This window comes from Rhipicephalus sanguineus, chromosome 4 (assembly GCF_013339695.2).
Source record: "Rhipicephalus sanguineus isolate Rsan-2018 chromosome 4, BIME_Rsan_1.4, whole genome shotgun sequence".
NCBI lineage: Eukaryota > Metazoa > Arthropoda > Arachnida > Ixodida > Ixodidae > Rhipicephalus > Rhipicephalus sanguineus.
In genome coordinates this window covers 171265798-171286638 of record NC_051179.1, presented here as the reverse complement: position 1 = coordinate 171286638, position 20841 = coordinate 171265798, and the positions used below count along the sequence as shown (strand labels likewise).

General features: G+C 44.7%; 1 protein-coding gene and 1 long non-coding RNA gene across 2 annotated transcripts in view; one reads left to right on the top strand and one right to left on the bottom strand.

Annotated features, from left to right (window-relative positions):
- The window catches only part of LOC119390896 (uncharacterized), a gene marked incomplete at its 3' end in the record, with an annotated part of 40827 nt that extends 20266 nt beyond the window's left edge, over positions 1–20561 (top strand). The window contains 1 exon segment of the mRNA XM_037658604.2: positions 20387–20561. Coding sequence (XP_037514532.1) covers positions 20387–20561 — 175 coding nt within the window.
- On the bottom strand, positions 1335–9042 carry LOC119390898 (uncharacterized). Its single transcript, XR_005183523.2, has 3 exons — positions 8746–9042; positions 1992–2156; positions 1335–1676 (listed from the first exon to the last, which is right to left on the bottom strand). It is a non-coding gene; the product is annotated as an uncharacterized LOC119390898 (long non-coding RNA).
- Positions 20562–20841: the final 280 nt, after the last annotated feature.

Below are 20841 nucleotides of genomic sequence, written 5' to 3'. Positions count from 1 at the left end.
TATGGGCTACGCTGTAGCCTTGTATTTTTGAAAATTGAATGTAAATTATAAAAAGGTGTTTTAAGGGTTACGTCAGCTATTGATATCTTTTAGTTTTGATTGCACTCTATTTACACCGGGTGTTTCAAGAAATCTGCCGAAAATTCTCAAAAATCGCGAAAATGCGATATTTGCTGGCTGCCTTGAGAATTGCTTGTGCTGTAGCGGCAGGCATCTGGAGATTGTTAAAAAAGACCTCCCTTAGGAGTGTAATTAAAAATTAAACTAATGAACTCTAACTGGTGAAGTTAGGTGGTTGTATCAAATGGGTGAAATGAGGCTTTACATGCGAAGAACCCATGCGAGCTTTGATATATAGAAAAAGCATCCTGTAGTAATTATTGTTTCGTAGCGAAATTCAACCAAATTCAATGGATGCCTCCTTTGAAAGCCGTGGAACTTGGTTGAATGTCACTACGATAAAAAAATTACTAGGGGCAGATTTTTCTATACTTCAAAGCTGGGGTGGGTTCTTTGCATAAAGAACTGCAATTCACACCTCTGACAGAACCACCTAACTTCACTAATTAAAAAGTTAATTATTTTAACTTATTAATTGCAGTCCCAAATGGTCTTTAACAATCTTAAGACGCCTGTCGCTACAGCGCAAGCAATTCTCAAGGCAGCCAGTAAATATCGGATTTTCGCGATTTTTGATAATGTTGGGCACATTTCTTGAAACAGCCGGTATAGCCAACCCTAGGGTCACTGTAATGAGGTTTACAATGGTACTCTCACGTGTGGCAATTGTTCTCACAGAAGATTGTGATGCCAACATTGGGAGTCTGATAAAATCACTTCGCCTATATTTCGATGCATTTGAACAAGACATTGAAGAGTGGATGACGTTTTCTCGCACTGCTGCTTTGCCCGTATATATTTTCAGTCCAATTACTGAATATTCTAGACAGATTCTCTCATGAGAACCGACAAGTCGACAAATCACACTGCTGATCAAATTTGTGGGCAAGATTTCTTGACGTGAGACATCGTCTAAATGTTGAAAACTGGCTGTAAAACAGAGTGCTATCAAAAACAATTCCATATAAGTAGCTAAAGTATCCTGAAAAATCAACACACTCTTTTTAATACTGTCTGGGCTTCCCCACTCACATAAATCAGCTGCAGTTTTTTGACACATATAATACTGCCGCTCACTCGGGTGTTCCTTCGACAATGGCGTAGCTGGTAGAGGGAGGAGGGTTGGTCGTTCGAACCCTCAAAATTTTTCAATTTTGCATGTACGCATACATTCATAAACATGCACGACTACACGCAGTGACGAGAAACGGTTGTGGCAGCTATACTTTGTATTTATTTTAGGCTGGCTGGTTTAGAACAGGTGAGTTCAATCACTGCAAAGCTCTCCGGGCAATGTCTCGGATATTTATTTTATTATTTATTTCCAATACCTCAAAGGCCCCTATTTAGGGGTTTTACATGAGGGGTGGGCAGTAGATTAACATAGCACAAGTTTTACAACGTCTTCTTTGAAGAGTATCGAAGTGGAGTGGTGCAGGGTGCTGGCACGGAGAGCGTTCCAGCCCTTTGGCGTGCGCACGAAAAACGTAGACTTTGGCAGGAGTGCAGTAAATGTGAGGCGCTGATATTTGAAGCTCATCACCAGGCAATTCCGTCTACAAAAAGAAATTACAGACTACATAAACTACTAGCCAAAGTTTGTTGGTGGTGCAGAGTATGGTATGCATGCACTTGCCCACAGAATAAAATGAAGATATGTACCAATAAGGGCAAAATGAGAACAGCGATCTATTAATGCTGGCACTAGCAAACTATATATTCAGTGTTACAACATACCACAAGTGGGAGTTTTGTGGTGTAAGATACAAAAAATTTAAACAGGTTTTTCAGAGGCACAAGGAATCCTTTTCGCGCATCTACGAGAGGGCTCAAGCTGCAAAATATTAGTCTTGACGAGAGTGCCCACGTACCTCATTTATCAGACTGTGCCCAACGTTGCCTTGTATGTGCTTCATAACATCCACCAGTGTGCAGACCCGTTCTTCCTTTTCAGAGAAAGCATCTACCACATCATTGAGTTCGCTCTCGAGTCTTGCTATGTTAGCATTGAACCGAAGTTCCACCTCGATGCACAACTGCAACAAAGCAATTTAAGACATTGACAATCATCACTCCTATGAAAACAGGCCTAAATTAATGTTAGGCGTCATAAAAATCAGCTGCACAGATGTGAACACTAATGTTCATAAAGTTTATCAGCTCATTCGCTAAAAACCATTGGACATTGGTCGCCATTAAAGGTGACATTTGTTATAGTGGCTCATTTTTAATGGACATCTTTTGCAGATTTGATTAAAAAATTCGTCGATTTTCCAGACCGCGGTGCCGGCGATGCCGCAACAGCAAAGCACACCGGGTGCACCGGAAGGTGCTGCGGCACGCCGGAACTTACCTCGACGTAATCTGAATGATGTTGCGCCAAGCGAGGACCTCGCCGCGTGAAAAACAGTGCGTCATCTGAGGAGAGCAAGCCGGCTGATGGTCCATCGCACGTGATGTGCAGTGCTTGTCGCATTCTTTGTAATCTTAAAATGGTCATGATAACGCTGCCAGCGTTCCCCTCAACGCTACAGCTCACGTAATGCTAAGCAGTGTTGTTGCGGGTCGCGGATCGCACATGACAAAGACAGCGATGAGCGTCAAAGCTAAAATTACAAAGAAAGGCAATGTCAAAATTACAAAGAAGGCGACAAGCACCGCACATCACGCGCGAAGGACCGTTGCTGGGCTTGCTCCCCGGAAATGACACGCCGTCTTTCCAACGCCGAAGTCCTCATGCGGCGAGCCATCATCAAATTACGTAAAGAGAAGATTCGGTGTGACGCAGCACACGGACCGCCCTTCCGACGCACACGGTGCACTCAGTTTCGGTATTGCCGGCACAGCGGTCTGAAAATTCTACGATGGATCTCTTGAACTACACCAAATATTTTCGATTGTTCTTGCTAAATCTCACAGATTTTTTTTTGTAAATCCCGCCTGTAAAGTGAAACTAAATGCGCAGAGAGCGCCACTGGCATCCGTCAGTTACGCCCAGTGAAGGGGCGGATTCAAATTATCCCACCAAAACATGGCCCACAGCTAAAAAAAAATAAAACATAAGGTTTTTGTAATTTGCCAATCAATCGGTGCTGTTCAGCTCTTGCTTAAAATTTACAACAATCAGGTTGCTAGCGATGCCCGGAGCGTCAAGTGACATGTTCTTTTTCGTTAATTGTTCGAGGAACTGAAACCAGCCTCTAGAAAGAATACTCGGCACGAAAGGCGTTACGCTTGCCTAGTACAGCGGATACTGTAAAACTAAAACAAAGGAAACAGCTATTCTACTTATATGTAAGTACTTATTTTAAACAATGCTGGCTTTACATATTCACGATTACTAAAGGTACCGGCCTGTCCGGAGTTCTCAAGCACATTAGAGACAGCATATCCAGCCACAGGTGCTCCCATAGACCCTGTAAAAAACTCAAATTATTAGTAGCGAAGCTCCTTAGGCCGGCACCCCGCCCTCACCGTTGAAGACAAACAGTCAAACAAACAAACAGACGAACATATAAACAGTGTTGAAGACAAACATCATAGACAAACAGTGCACCGTAGGCTTCTCTAAGTGCTTGCAAAGGAGCACGTGTTGCTGACACTATTACACTGTTGCCGTCATAAAAGCTCGAAAAACAGAACGCATTGAGAATACCTGCAAACAATGCCAAACGCGGTTATAATGTCAACAAACGTCATGACAAGGGCACAGCCGAAGCTGATGACGAACACAAACCCGGAGTGGCCAAAGCAAACGCATAAAGCGCCAAAGAGCCGGCGAAAGCCTGGCCAGGCATCGTTCGCGACGAATTCCCCCATTGGGCACAGCTGAAGCCTCCTTTTCTTTCCTGGCAGCCGCTAAACCTCGACAGGTGCGGGTGAGAACACTTTCGCACAAAAAAATTTTTCTATACCGAAAACAGAGAAAACAGAACAATGAAAAAGGACCACTTGCCAAGTTCGTCTAATCTTCCATACGATCCGGGGCAATGATCACAGTAGTCACACCGTACGTTAGCTGAAGCGAGCACAGTATAGCGTTCACTGTCACAACCCACTTCTTTGCAGCGGCCGCGCGCTATTACAATTAGGTCCACGTTCAACGCTGACATGTTCGGAAGCGCGTCCAACGCGAATAATGGTATAAATTTGCCGCGAAGCCAGCGACGCGAGCTAACACACACGGCAAACATCATGCACCAATCACGACGCCATCTACGTAGCCCCTTCCCGACTCGCAGCGCTGCAACAACAATACATGTAGAGATACCATAGATACATGGCCGCTGCTTCTGCCCCGAAGCATGATTCAAACTTTCGGATGCGGCTACTCGCACTTAAACAAGACCACGTCCATTGCGAGTAAAATAAAGCGAAAGTTTGTGCATACTTCAAATATCAGCGCACCAACAAAACGAGCACACTAAAGGGGAGGAAACGACGCACACAACAAGCGCTGACTCGCAACTGAAAGGTTTATTCCACATCACACACACATATATATGTAAACGTCAAACGCAGCACACGTGACATGAATTGCCGCCGCTGTCTTGTCTAAGTGAGATGAGTAAGATGAAATTATGGAAACACCTGTCGCAGAAAATCAAATTCTTTGTCGCACAGATCAAAGTTTGTGACCATCGTTCGCTCTTAGCAGGAGATTTGCTGCATTGAAAACTGTCATTTTTTATGGAAGCGTGGCGAAAGAGATCATTGTTGCTTCAGACCACTGTATATTTCATCAATCCACAAGTCTCCTCGGCAATGGAGCGGCAGTATGTGGTTTTTCGGTGTACCAAGACCGCGTTGGAGAGAATTGGCGCGTTGGGCCACGACTGTCAATGTACAATTTAGCAGCGAATGACGTACTGCAGGTGTTTTTTTTCTGTCCATTTTATGTCATTCCAGTTTGTTCAGACGCTTACTCGCGACGTAACCGAGTTGGTTCAAATAATAGCCCCGGTTGAGTGTAATGGAAGCATTTTGAGTGTAAAGTTGCTGTATATACAGTTACTGAATTTTAGTGGGCCGAACAACCGGTTCCGGACTTGCTTGGGGGCGAGGCGCGGTGTGTGGAAATCCTATACATAGTTTTCATGTGACGTCACAGTTAGGTTCTCTGCGCTATGTACCTCTAGATGGCTACCACCGTGACTTTTATCTCATTAGAGAGTGTCAGTGTAGGGGATGACGCACAGTCGTTCTGCCCCTGTGTTATTTTGTGCTCTCCCGCTTTCTTCCGTTCGCCAGCTGCGTCAAGGGAAACACAAATGAACGCTAGAGGGCTCCGGCATTAATGTAATGTCACGATTTCGCACTCCACGCGTTTTACACGGCATCGCAACCAGGTTGTACTTCAAGATGGCTAACAAAGTGACGTCAATGAAAATTGCGATGCGGTCGAAGTGAATAGGGTTGCGTTGTTTGGGCTATGAGACACACGTTCCCTTCGAAGCGTCCTTGTGCCATGCAGACCACGTTCGGCAGGGACGCCGATGAGCACTCCTTGCGTCACTATAACGTCCCCACCACGTCACACAACATCACGGTACGTGATGACGTCATTACATCATCGCTTAGTAAAAAGTGAGCCGATCATGGAGACCGTGCAGAACCAGGGAATGCGCAGAAATCTTGCGTTGTATCCCGTCCTGGAGGCAGGCCAAAACCACATTAGGTGCATAAAACTTTCGCAGGTGGACGGGGGAGAATGAATACATTGACGAAGAAGAAAAAGATGGCTTTCGCCTTTTCATACGGACATACAAGGGCACATGTGTGAGAAGAACGCTGATTTTGTGATACTCGAGAAGTCGGTTATTGTAAGTCTTGCAATATTCGTCGTTATTGTCGCACAACATTTGCCTGCGGGCTAGTTCCGGTACGGCATCCCGCTTATTATTTGAGTGAGGCGCCTTGAGGCATAACTTGTAACTCAGTAATGTGCACGTTCTTATTAGGCCGACTAACCATGCGGGCACGAAGGCAACTTAGCCTGCACTTTGCTCATGTGTAATTTGCGAACTTCCACTCCATTAATTAGGTCTCCTTGGAATCTCGGTGATAAGTTACCAGAAAAGTGTATGCGTTACACATAGGTTACAATATATATGTTACATGCCGGGGTAACGGACAAACTTCCGAGGTAACCGATAAACGCATTCATTCGCTGTTTATTTCGGCAATGTAACCGATAGAACGAGACGAAATAATGAAAACATGAAAAATACGAACGATGTAACTGTTATTTTATCCGTTACTCACTTTTATAGGCATATTTATACGTTATCGTGGTAAGAGCGTATCTTCAACGCAAACTTTGCGATGAAACCACAAGATGTACAAAACTCCCCCTCAAGAGATAATCGCTCGAGTATGGTCGACTACGCCCTGTTATGTCAAACTACAAGTCGAAAGCGCACAACTCCGGCGTACCCCTAGAGTGTTTTATAGTTGCGGACTCAAGAAATTTCCAAGCCGCCAGGACGCATGCACAGAATGCAAGCCACTGTGGGACTCTTGCGCTCGCGCTGTCTCAAGACCCTGCAGCGCTTTCTTTTGGGCGCCAAACAAAACCATAGAGCGCGCGACCTCAAAAGAAGAAAAAGACGGCGCTTGGCACTGGCTCGTGAAGCCACGGGTCTTGTTCCCTGCGGGCGTCCATTGTGTTCACTAAGATAAAACTTCCTTTGGCTCTAGTTGGTACATATTGCTGAGGCTCAAATTACAACGCAAACGCACTTCATTCTCCTTCTTACTTCTTTTTCACTCCTTAGTCCTTGCACCAATCTGAATATAACTTCATGCCTACGCGTATCTAATACACTATCATCCTTTTTGCACGTTTTTGTTATAGCTATTGTTGTGTGCGCATGTGCGGCAAGTTTGCCTTGGGCATTTGTATGGATTGGCGTATGAAAGAATAAAGCAGTTTTTAGTCAGCGCTTGTGTCGTACGTTTTAGTCAGCGCTTGTGTTGCACGTTTTAGTCAGCGCTTGTGTCGTACGAGTGTGTCTTGTGCGTTTGCGCTGTAATTTTAGCCTCAGGATTCTGGTCACGCTGAACCATATATACTGTGATTCTCGTTCAGCAGTTTCGTCTCTTCCCTCCTGTGGCAAAAGACTACAAAAGCCAAATCGTTCCTATTAGCTCTCGCCACCACGAGCCACGGGACGCTCTTCTTTTTCACTGGCCCACTGGCCGCGAGTGGCGTGACGCTGCAACCCCAAAATGGAAAACTATATATATGGATCGCCAGCGATACGACACAAGCGCAGCGCGGGCAACGATGCAGCATGGCCCGCGTCTCGCATAATTTTAATTTCGCCATGTGTGGCGTCCCGTGCGTTTCACCTGATGCCGCGTGCGTTTTTAATCTGCCATTAGTATCCAGGAGAACGAATGAGGCATGCCGTAATTGTCTAAGGCAGCACGCTGCGGAGCGAGGGGTCGCAGGTTCAGAACGCTGGTCGAGCGCGTCGGAATTTTTTTTTGTGAATTATTTTTATCTGGGGATTTTATTCTTATATACATACATACATATATCCGGGACATGACGGCGACGTCCATAAAGTTATTATCGAAATCAAACACATCTGAAACATCCGGCCGATACCCGCGCCGCGCTAGAGAGTGCTCCACCGCCTCGACAAGCGTGCCAAATATATGTTTTATTCTCTCTCTTGAATGCCGAGGCTGTGGCAAGCGCGTGATTGCCGGCTGAATCGCTGGGCTGCCCGCGGTGTGCGCTTCCTCAGGTTTCACGGTAGTGCAGCTGCATTTTTTTACTAGAAATGGCGCTTCTACGTGGTGGTGCTGCTGGGGGTGAGACACCGAGTCGACGCAAGCGAAGCATGTATTACACCAATCAGGCACACACAAGTGACTAAATACTTCAAAATGTGGCATAGCGCAAACACACACGAATGGGGGAGACACAACAGGACAGGCGCTAATTTTCAACGGATTGTTTATTGTCAGAAGCAACATTACAAGCAGATGCGTACACAAAAGGCCCAATCACCGCACATGAAAACGTGCAGTGTCCAGAAAGTGTCTTTCACTTCCAGTCAGTGCCACCAATGGCCAGCTGACACAGTCATTACTATCCCTCGCATTTTGGACAGCTTCAACAATATCTCGCGTAGTTTTATCAGCATTCCTATGAACAACAGTGCACTCTTTTAACACAGCTTCACATCCACAATCACTACAATGCACACACACGTGACCATCGTGATATTGGCCCAACTACTGCTTGTGTTATCTTAGCCTATCATTAAGGCGTCTCCCCGACTGCCATATGTAAACCTTCCCGCAAAAAACGGGAACCGATAATGGCATTGTTTACACGTGGAGCGAACTGTTGCTATTCCATTGTGCATTGCCTGTAAAACATCTCTTTATTTTATCCGGGATGGCTTTCATACACTTCAGGACAGTGATTTTACAAATGGATCGTTTACGCTTACGTGTAAAAGTGGCTGAACCGCTAGCACATGACCAACGCATTCGAAAAGAAAATGTTCGGAGACATCCAGTGAGATTTGTTCGTGTTTTCTTCACCAACCACACACCGTGGTACTTTATGTAATTAGTGCGCAGATGATTACTTAGGCTACTCACGTTGTTATTCTTGGCTCACAAGCTCCTCTTTCGTGAGGCTTCGTGCTTCTCGTTCTCCGCTTTGTTTCTAGATGTAAACAGAACTTGTTGCTGGGCTAGTTGGTAAAACACTTTGAAATTATTTGAGCACAAACACAAGGAACATTCACACACGCACCCCCACACATCCAGGCAGAGTGCTGATCATGTTTAGTGCCGCGATCTGAGGGTGTGTGCGTGTGTGAATGTGCAGTGTGTTTGCGCTCAAATGATTGCGAAATGCCTCTAGGTGGCGCTGCTTGTGGGGCCGCGCTACACGAAAACAATTTCACACATGCGGCACTTACGTTCGCGCGTAAAAACATTCGAGCACTGCTAGTGGCTCCGGTAAGCTATGTTATTGTGATTCTGGACTGTAATAGATGGGACATTGTTGCTGCCTTCTCGTGCATAACGCGTATAAATCGTTTTCCTTCTGTTGCGTCGTCTCGCTTGTGCCACTACTTTAATGGATAGTACAGCATGCGATCGGCAGACTGCGCGAGAAAATGCTGCTTTGTGTCGACACGTATACGGTGCGCCTTTCTTTGCGACAGCGCATAGAGCGCGATTAACATAGAAAACCACATTAGTGTATTCTTCGGGACTGAGGTATGTCAGCACAGAAAAGAAGAAAGAAAACGCCAGATAAATAATTGAGTTCATATTGTGTTAGCGTGCGCTCATTACGTGCTATCCTGGTGAATCCAAAAATAACCTGCACCATACTAGTATTAATAAATGATTGTTGTGGTTTTACGTCACGAAATCACAATGTGATAATGAGTACAGACCGGATTTTAGACAAATGTCTTGTTTGTTCATTGCACTCCTATCGTGCCACTTTAATACATGAGCATGAATTAGAAGCTAAGAACGGCTTGTATACTGTTGTTATAGTGCCTATAAATAGCTATTATTGGAGTGTTTGCATAAATGCGTAAAAATGCCTATTTTAAAAACTGGCGCTTCTATGAACAATATTTAGCCTCAATTTTCGCTCATCGATGCACTTTGAGACCGTCATTCATGTTACAAGGAACATTGTTCCGATCTCTATGGGTTTCAACCTGGTCCTCGAGTTCAACAAACTCCCTGAAACAGCTGCTACACTGCAAACGGGTTTGAGCCTTTTAGGGAGTTTCGGGCTCGACGCATAACGTGCATCCAAAAGGTACTACGCAAAACCCCCTTCGAAAAGAGGTTCAAAAGGAGGTTTTATTTACATCCTTTAAGGCAGTGATTAGACGGAACTAAGGAGGTAAATTTGTGTTTTTATTGAACTCATTTTGAGGGCTTGAACGGAGCGCATTGGAAGTTTTTCTGGTTCTTTTGAGAGCTTTTAAAGCCTCCTTTTGGAGGTAAAGTTGGTGTTTTTATGTAAGCCATTTTGGGGGCTTGAACAGAGCGCATTGAGAGTTTTTCTCCTTCTTTTGAGAGCTGTTAAAACCTCCTTTTATACGAGGCCCTAGAGCGGTCGCGAAATGAAAAAAAAAGTATATTTTAGGCTCTACATTACGTTTACCGGCCAATTTCCGCTACTATTCATCACTAGATAGAAAACGGACACCAAAGTATTCATGCACAAACATGACATTTGCATACAAGTACGCACGACACAGGAATCGAACTCGCGACCACACGCACTCAAAGCAAGCACTATAACCATTACACCACAGCGCCACCACTAGAAAGCTTGCTTTTTTTGTGGGCTTATATATGTACCAATGTATGTACAAAGCGGCTGGTAACCCGTCGGTACAACTTCGAACTTCTGTTCTTGTACCATCGGCGTGTGTTTGCTCTTGCGGAAGGTCAATACATAATTTGTGGGGCGTCATGCAGGCCGAGCCGATCGACGTAAACACCCTCGGCTCCGAATTCTCCGGTTCACCGTGTCGTGCCGCTAGAAAAATTATAAACGTGTGCCCTCTTCGCTCGCGCTAAATTCGTGAATACCAGCGTGACAACGGTATCTTCAGATGAGCGAACGCATGTGCATTCCATGAGCGTATGCTGTGGAGCAATTTTCGTTATTTCTGCAGCCGCGAACTGCGCGAGTCCAGATGCGGCAGCTGTTATGAGCAGTTCGAAGACCGCCTGCGTTCTCATATGAAAGTTACACACGCAGATGCCCGACTTAGAAGAACATTGTAACGCGCCTACATTAAGTGCATTTAATGCGCGCGTACTGCCGCGAGCTGCACGCAGGGGCAGCAGCGCGCTCTGAGCTCTCTGAGCAGCTGAACAAAAATCTGTTTCCGCAATTAGCGCTTATTCGCAATGCACCCTTTAGTGTGGACCGCCTGCGTTCGCATATGAAAATTACACACGCAGAAAATTCGAGAGTTACAAGGACATTGTAACGCGCCTACACAAAGTGCGTTGAATGCAGGTTGAATGCGCGCGTACAGCCGCGAGCTGCACGCAGCTATAGGGGCAGCAGCGCCTTCTGAGCAGCTGAACGCTTATCATTTCCGCAATTAGCGCTTATTCGCAATGCACGCTTTAGCACGGCATTCAGTGCTTCTCTATAACGCATATTCAGTATTTATTTGCTTTCATACTCGTATACTACCTACATTTCTTACTAATTAGCTTTTATTGGTAAGCATCACGCCACCGCGTTAAAGCGAATGCCTAACGTGTGCCCCAAGGTCAAGGACAACCTCCCCAGTTTACCAGTGACAGGTCTCCCACAACACAAAAAAATGTACTTGCACTTCTCTCTTGTGAACAGGGGCGTAGCCAGAAATTTTTTTCGGGAGGGGGGGGGGAGGGGGTTCAACCATACTTTATGTATGTTCATGCGGGCGTTTGTATGTGTGTGTGCCTATATAAGCAAGCAAAACAGAAAGATTTCGGGGGGGGGTTTGAACCCTCCCAACCTCCCCCCCCCCCTTGGCTACGCCCCTGCTTGTGAACGTCCATGTGTACTTGGCCCTCCCCTCAGACAGATGATGCAGTACTCATTAAAAAAAAGCATTACCCTCTTCCTCAATGGAACAGCTGTTCTTGAGAAAATATGGTTCTGTTGAATTACTTCACCACAGCAGCAGAGAGGTTGGCTTGTTTGCAATTCAGAATTTCACAATCGTAACACAGAAACACGAGGACTGTAGCAAATATGCAGAAAACTGGAAAAACTATCATATGTGCACTCCCTCGTCCACCTGCACACTACGTTAAACTTTATATATACAACAGCAACCTTCAATTATGCTACTATTGATAAAAGATCACCCAATCTACGTTGGAACACAGTGATAACTTTCTGGCTAACTTTCTGTTGCCTATCTTCTACAATGTGTCCTAATCTGTGAATCATCTGTTCAATGTGTTTGGTAATAAAACACAAGCAGTTACATTGAGCAGGCAGTGTTTCAGCAATTTGTTTTGCAAGCACAAATTCATTTCTTCAATTTGCATGCAAGGCAAGTAGTCATACTTCAATTGATACAAGAACCAGTTGTTGCAACATTTTATTGGAATCAAAACAGCAGCAGTTCTCGTGTCAATGTAAGGATATAGGTATATATTTCCATCGTCATGCACAGAACCTACTCCCAAAACTGAATACGTGGAACAACATATACAGTACAGCCTAAGCACTATACATAATTCACAGCAGTAAAGCAATACGAAAGTAGGGTGTAAAATCTCATCATGATGCGCACTAACGTGTGCACTTCACCGTGCCAGTATGTAAGTACAATCCAAAAAAATAAGCTACCCAAGGAACTTGGTGTCAGCCTACACACGAAGGCAACTAATTAAATTAGTACAATAAGGCTAGCATCACTTTTGGGAAATATGAAACCGTGTAGACAGGCAGTTGTACAGTTTTTTATTGCATTAGTTTGCCCTATGACATCAAAACATGTCGCACATGATTTTGGAGTTGAGTTTCCTACAAAAAAGCCCAAAATAGACCTGTGGTGTTGACTGTAGGTCCACATACCAACGTGCATAAAAGCATTCAGCAATGCCCACAAAATTACAAGGTTGCCTTTATATGTTGCCGTACATATTTACTCACAGATACCTGGAAGCCATCGTAAATTTCTGGAAGTGTGCTTGGGAACTTGTCGGCATAATCACATGACTGCAATGTACCAATACTTCTAATATGCATAACAAGTACAGCCATGCTTCAATGTTTTTATGCCAGCTAGTGCCATCTGTAACACCTGTAACTCAAAAGTTCATCCTTAATTCCTCACTTGATGGCTTACGCATAATTACCACATTGAAAATAATCCAAGCACCATGGCTGTGACGTCAACTTGCAATTAGGCAATCACAGGCACTAAATAAAAAAATTCCTGTAAATAGTGACTGGTCGCTTTGCACATTGGATCCTAGGACTTGATATGCCATGAGGATGAATAAATATTGACCTCACATATATAGAGACTGTGAAACAGTCAGGAGTTCAGTTCATAGGTAAGGAAAACGTGAAAACGAAATCAGAACACATAGCAACAAAGGGGACGGAACGACACACTACTAACAACTGAAGTTGAACATGTGCTTGGCTTTTTTAGTCATGTGTGTTTATATCTTTCTGTGGTTTTGATTACACTTCAGTTACTAGTAGCGCATTGTCCTGTCTGCCCCCTTCATTCCTCTGTGGATGTCTGATTGTTTAGTCTTGTAACTTTTCGTACTGTGTGTTTACATCTTTCTGTGGTTTCGATTAAACTTCAGTTGCTAGTAGCGCGTCATCCTGTCCCCTTGATTTCTCTGTGCTGTTATTTTTTTTTGCACCCTCTTTAACTATGAATATACACCAACTCACCCAACTGCCCCTGTTAAGACTTATGTTTGCTGAATAACACTGGGTCCACTCAGCGTCTTTTTAAACAACGCGAAATTTTCAAATGCACAAGATATCAGAAACGTTTCACGCAGCATTGCGCATAACACTCTGCATCAATACCAGTGTTGGCCTAAATGTGGTAAGATGTACGAGCTGTTCGACATAGTGTAAAGTGAGGCACATCAGGGTGTTCCCACAATCATGGGTGTCGGCAGGGGTTTGCACAAAGGGCACCTGCCGCCATCAAGACACACCAGCACTTGACCCCACGCAAGCTACACCAATGCTCTCCTGCTCATCAGGCCGACACGTTACGCCACCTTGCACCCCCAAGACAAAATCCTGCCGACACTCATGCCCACAATACACTTGTCTTGAACACAGACTGGTGGGCAAGCAACACTTGCTGCTTTGCCAGAAGTGTATTCCTGAAAATTACAAAAAAAGAAGTCCACTAAGATTTCTGTACACATAAAAATGAATGTCTTACCAAAGATTCGCACTTGACTATCCTTATCGCAGACATTTTGTCAAAACACGAAATAAATACAACATTGAGATGCTGCTAAATATTTCCTTGTGAGCGTTTCACTTCGTGTGCACAGGGCGAAAAACAAACGGATTTAAAAAAAATGCGAAACACCACCAGAAGTGTACTCTCGCCCCACATGTTTACCATGTTTACCCACATGTTTACTCTACCCACATGTTTACCATTATGTGGGTAGTTTTTGATGTCAGTAAAGTTATCATTATAAGTACACTTTAAAAGGGTTGTGAATATTAGCAAGGTCTTGATTAACCGCACCTACTCTGCTTAGGAGTGAAGATTGGGCAACTTGGCACTGAACCATGGCAAAAATAAACAGCGCACTTCTAGTGAGGATAAACTAAGGCCTGGGCACAATAACAGCGCTTTCACCTTGTCAAATTGTGTCAACAGTCATGATACTATGTATTGACCTTGAAAACTATGGCAACATAATGCAAAACAGCAAATTAACGAGAGGGAATAAACAAGATGATTCAACAATCTGGTTCAACAGACTCAACAGCTGACTTATATCAATGCGATTAAATTAGCCTTGCACATCTCCTAATGGCTAAGAATATGCACATGTAAATTCCACTGTTGATACGTGACCAATGAAGTTGCATTCCTTCCATGCCGTTGAATGGCCGTTCCTTCTTTTCTGTTTTCACTGTTTTCTGATTTTCATTGTTTTCACTAGCGTAAATGTTCACCCGTTTTGATTTTGTCACTTTGCAGATGGCGTAGGTGTTTTGCCTTTGAATGTGCACGTTTCTTCTGCTTTGTCTTTCCTGTTTCTTTTTGTATGCGTATATGTTTTGCCTTTGAACGTGCACACGTTTCCGCTGCTCTGTCTCTCTTTTTGCTCTACTGGGCCTTGTACACTTCTCAAGCTACCATTGTCGCTTTTCACTTGAGGCCCATTTCCTGTATTTTGCTGGAATAAACATTTATCCATTCATTCAATACCATAAAACGCATGTGCTTCACAATACACACTGCACTTAGCAGATGTCTGTCACATGATATGGCCATCATTGTATAGCTTTAACATGATTTATTCGTTCTAGTTAAATGAATCCAAGCTAATGATGTTAATGTACCTTGATATGCTATTTCACTGTTCCTTGATGCATATGTATGAAGGTACAGTGCTTATGTACCTTAATATGCTATTTCAGGAGACGGGCAGAGTGCGCAATGCAAAATTGTTGCTGAAAAGTCTTTTCACTTCCTGACAATCTGTGCTTCGGTGGGTTCTCACAGTTGCATGGCGGGAGAAAGATGTCCAGGGTAGTTGACTGCATCCAAGGTAGATGCTGCAAAGTGAGAGCGCACGGTCTTGTCACATGTCAATGTGCGCAAATTGACACGATGATGAAGGATTAAAACAAACAAATGAAGTTGGAGAAAAGAATAAATCGAAAACAAAGTTGTCCTTTATGCACAGTCCATCATGTGACAATGTGATAACCGTGGCCTTTTGCTGTAATGTATATTCCCTGAAAGCATCATGCCTCATTCATGCTTTATCGCAGGCAAGAAAATTATATTGTGCAAACAACTTTATCAGGGAGCACTCCTGGGTCGATTGAGTGGTCATATGAAGCATGAGTGATATTCACAGAAGTTCCAAAACGTGCATCACACATCATTGCTATCTGAGTTTAACGACTTAAATGTGAAGCATTTGTTAAACACTTCTACAACTTTGAACGGATCTATCTACCTATCTATCTAGCCGCCTACGACTCATAGCTCGTGTGGGTGTTTCGTTAATGGGATGTATGCCAAAATTCGTGTGGCATGACACGACTGCATGAAGAACATGAATGATGGGTCTCAACCTGAAAATCATGATATGCATTTCATTAACGACATGATTTACACGTCACTCTCTTGGTTCTCTTGCGACTGTTTCGTTAACTTGATATCTACCAAAATAGGTATGGCGTCACAAGAGTGTATGACGCACATAAACGACAGTTTCTAACATGCAAATCATGACACGCTTGTCATGTATGGCGTTATTTTGACAACATGGACTCGGGGGTGCTAGTGGCCGTTTCGCCTGCTTCATATACACCAAAATTGGTATTGTGCAGTGTGACTGTACGTCCAACATAAATGACAGCTGGCAACATGAAAATAATGACATGCATGTCATGTACACACGCCACGCTCATGGTGCGCTCGCGGCCGGTTCGCTAGCTTGACATACACCTAAATTGATATAGCGTGACGTGATTGTGCGACGAACATAAATGACATATAGTAACATGAAAATAACGACATGTATGTCATTTACGGCATGGAGCCTGGTGCACTCACGTCCGGTTCTCTAACTTGATATCATACCAAGACTGGTATAGCGTGACGTGACTGTATGACGTACATAAATGACGGCTGGTAACATGGAAACAATGAATGACATGCGTGTAATGTACGGCATGGGTCACATGCCACGCTCATGGTGCGCTGGCGGGCATTTCGCAAGCTTGACATGCCGATTTTCTTTTCTTTCTTTTTTTTTTTGCTTTTCATTGCACTTTTCAATCGACGCAATGTGCAGATGGTCATCTACAGGTGCATAAGCGACGATAAGGGCTCGCAAAGAGAGAGAACATCAGTATTACTTACCATTTTTGTTCCTGACTGTGCCGAGCACGCAGGGTGCCCATCATCTGCTTGGTAATGCACAGCGGCACGCTCGCTTGAGTCGACAGGCCGTCGCGATTATCGCACTCGCAGCGCAGCATGTCGCACTGTCGTCAAACCACGCATATCACATCCAGCGGCGAGAACACAGTGAGGCTGCAGGCACAAAACGCGCACACACGACCGACACAGCTGATCACTTGAGAAGTGGTGTTCACAAGGCCTAGCTACGACGAGGCGCTGCTACGACGATCGCGCCGCCGCGGGAACGACTCCCTCCTCACGTTTCTTTCTTTTTTTCTGTTTTTTTTTCTTCGCGCGCGCATGCGGCGCGAAGCTTTGTCCCATTTCACTTCAATAGCGCCTCGTCTGGCTTGCTTTTGACCTGGCGGGGGCGGGCCGCCAAGGCCAAAGGGCTTCCTCGTTTCCTCTCCAGCCGTTCGGAGGGTCTCGTATATCTCTTTCTCTGGGCTATCTGTGCAAGGGATTTTTAGTGCGCTGAAGCATGCCGCCTCTTTCTTTTACTTCTTTCCCCCGCACAGCTGCATGCATGCCCGCCAGCACTGAAGGCATTATGGAAAGCTTCGAAAAAGAAAAAAAAAAAAAAGAGGGAACATGCCAGAGGAAATGAGATGGGAGTTTCTTGGTTCTTGAACTCCATTCGACGAATGGCGTCAGATAGTGAATTTACCTCCTTTCTTCCACATAATTTCTTAACGAAGTAAAATTGAGGACGCAGAACTTTATTACACCCACCTCATTACACCCTAAGGTAGTACTGTCCAGATGAAGGTAGTATTAAGGAGGATTGTAGCCCTTAAAACGCCCAATTAGGCTAGTTTGCGTTTGCAGTGTAGCAGCAGTTCAATGGCATTCCCCAGCGAGCATTCGCCACCGCGCTGACATGGCGCGAACGGTTGGCCAATGAGAAACCGCGGAGAACAGTAAGCGGAAAGGAGAACGAAGAGAGAAAAAAGAAAGAAAAATGTTATGTGAACGCGGCTTTTGATTCGTTTGTAATTGGCTTCTTAAGGTGATCACTCTCAGGGGAAAAATTCGCTTTCCGCGATTCGACCCGGCCAATAGTAGGAATCCCTCCCTTCTGGTCATTCGCGACGTGGCTGCCTGCTCCTGCCCTGCCCTTCTCAGTCATGCCGAGAAGGCACCCAAGAGCGCGTTGATTGGACAGTGTAAATTAGAACTACCAGATATCCCCCATCCACTTTATGGGCTGTGGCTTACCCCATAAATTGTACGGGAGGATGACCGCCCGCCGTAGCTCAGTCGTAGAGCATCGGACGCGTTATACGAAGGTCACAGGTTCGGTTCCTACCGACGGCAAGTTGTATTTTCGTCCACTTTACCTTCTTGACATTTACATCATAATTACTACATATACCATCCCCTATACTATCCTTGGTTTTCTTGCCTGTTAGTTCTCATTGATGTTGTGCATAACAAAGAAAGAAGAGCCCTTAAAAAAATAAACCCCTTTTTTGTTTGATTGGACAGTGGACTCACCATGCGGAACATGGGAGGGACCATGTTCTACGAACCTGCGGGAGAAAGCAGCATTGCACGGCTATGTTGAAGTGTTGGCGCCTTTGTGCCATCTTAAGCAATAATATTTTTGTGTTCCTGTCGTAAATGGAGGTCGCGCGCGTCTTTGTTTCAAATTATTTCCATTTATGTCAAGATTTATTGTGCCTATATTTACGATATTGGAGGCCTAAGACATTGTGTTGCCTGCCTATTTTTGGTGCCAAAAACGAGTTTTTCGAATGCCTAAAAATCTGGCCACTAATAATACGAGACGCCGTAGTACAGGGCTCCGGAAATCTCGGCAACCTGGGGTTTTTTAACGTCCACCTAAAAATAAGCACTCGGTCTTCTAGCATTCCGCCTCCATCGAAATGTGGCCGCCGTGGCCGGGATTCAATGCCCTGTCCTTCGGGTCAGCAGTCGGGCACCACAACCATTAGACCACCGTGGTGGGTGCCAGCGAAATTTGTTAAGCCGCACGACGTTGCAACTGCTGTAAAGTAGACGACGCCGCAGGGCGCTGCTGCTAAATTGCTGCGGCGCAATATTTCTGCAAAGAAACATGATCGCTTTGAAGGCACGCTTACCAAAATTCAAACAAGACAAAATGGATGCAGCGGTTTTAGAGTCAGCCATCGCTGGAGAACGATAACCTTAAATGTGCCCTTGGCCGCAGTCGCTCGCGCCGTAGACCGCTGTGTCGCTCGCATTTTCCTCTGGCTCCAGGGAGCGCTTACGGCACGTCTGATTAAGCGTGACTGAGCATTGACCTTTGATCATTCCCGAACGCATTTAATTGAAATCGGTGGGTGCAAACCTTTTTTTAAAGCCGGTGTCACCGCGGTCACATAACGGAGTCCAGCAAGAGCAGAAAGTTCACAGCCGCATCTCTTCCGGGAACTCAAGCAAAGTGGAGGGAGACCCGCGGTCTGAATTAGGCAATTATACCAAATTTTGTTGCGCGAGCAGAGCGCCCTAATCATCAAACGATAAATGGAGGCATACGCGCACGTACTTCAGTGATATCTGACTGAGCTATCGTCAGCAATGTTCTAATTGCGAGCTAATATTTTCTTGATGAACAAGACAGCCCGCGAAATATGAAAATACCATACGACTAAACTGCAACGCACTTCAGGAGCAGCGCCCTAAAAGAGGCCCACGGTCAGGTAGCCAGTTTGAAGAAAAGGATACAGAAAGGAAAAGAACATCATCACGCTAGTTCTTTATCTTCCATGATAGAAGAACGCGCGCGTCTCGTCTTACGAGGTCAGGCTGTGGTGGAAATGCTCTTCAGCCGAGTTGCAGAATGGTATCATCCGGTAATGAGGTATAGAGAACGATAGTCGCGTTCAGTGGAGGCGCAGAAATCCCTGTAAGATTAGGAGACGTATTGTTGGAGTTCGTCCCGTAATATTACTAAGCTACGGGACGCTGTCTCAGGTAGCACGCATAAGCAAAGCGGTTGCTTGCAGAAGGATTACTTGACGTTGCTGCTTTTTTATGCGGTTGGGAGCGTAGTGACATGGTATTGTTCAGAGTTCGTTCTTTATCTATATCAGCCGAAATAAATATGCACGCAATTTCTATGTTGCTGAAGAAAGCGCATAGATGCCACCTAAACCTTCCTACATTTGCCTTCTGACATTTGGATAGCTAGTTGAGTACTTCCCAAGTTAAAAATTTGTTACAACTAACTGATTAGTCCTCATTTACAGAACTAGCGGCTACTCATGTCTATGAGGAACAAAATTTACTACGATTTCTTGGATCCTCTCTGCCTTTAACTCTTGATGGTCGATACCTGAGACACCCTGTGTACGCGAAACTACATCAAAACTTGCCGCGTCCGGCGCAGCGGGTAACTTTATTTTGCACGAATCAGTTTAAGTTGTGAGATTTTGTTACAGTGACTCACAGCCGCCTCATAAATGCAAATTATGCCGACCAACAGACTAGGAACATTGTAATAATGCACGGTTACCTTAATCTAGGACTAACCAAATGTACAACTAGGTTAGTTTTACGTGAGAAAACCGCTCCTGTTTTATACATCTCTTTCTTTCTAGTACTTAGTTGGAACCGGCAAGATAGTGAACGCACGGGGCTTCTGCAACCAGGGAATATGCCTCAAGGTGTTTACTGCCGGTTACGATGGCTCTGACGCACAGAAGAACTGCGAAGTTAAGCAGACCAAGATTCCCATCAAGAACGAGACAGGTTCGAACGAGACAGGTGTAAAAGGTAAAGTACGCTTCGGGAGGTTATAGTTGTCTGCTGGTAAGAAATGTTTTGTATGTGCGGTCTCGAAACTGTTCCCGTCCATAGTCGTTATTATGAATACACTGGCAGATGCCCCTAGTCGCATCAGTACTCACTCACTTATATATAAAAAAACACACACACGCCACGAAAAAAGAATCAATGCGGTGGTATTATACCCAATGCGGTATAGTGTTGAAGAATAAATGAAAAAAAAAAAGATTCGGCGGTTTACGATACTTCTTTCACGAATGATCCATTG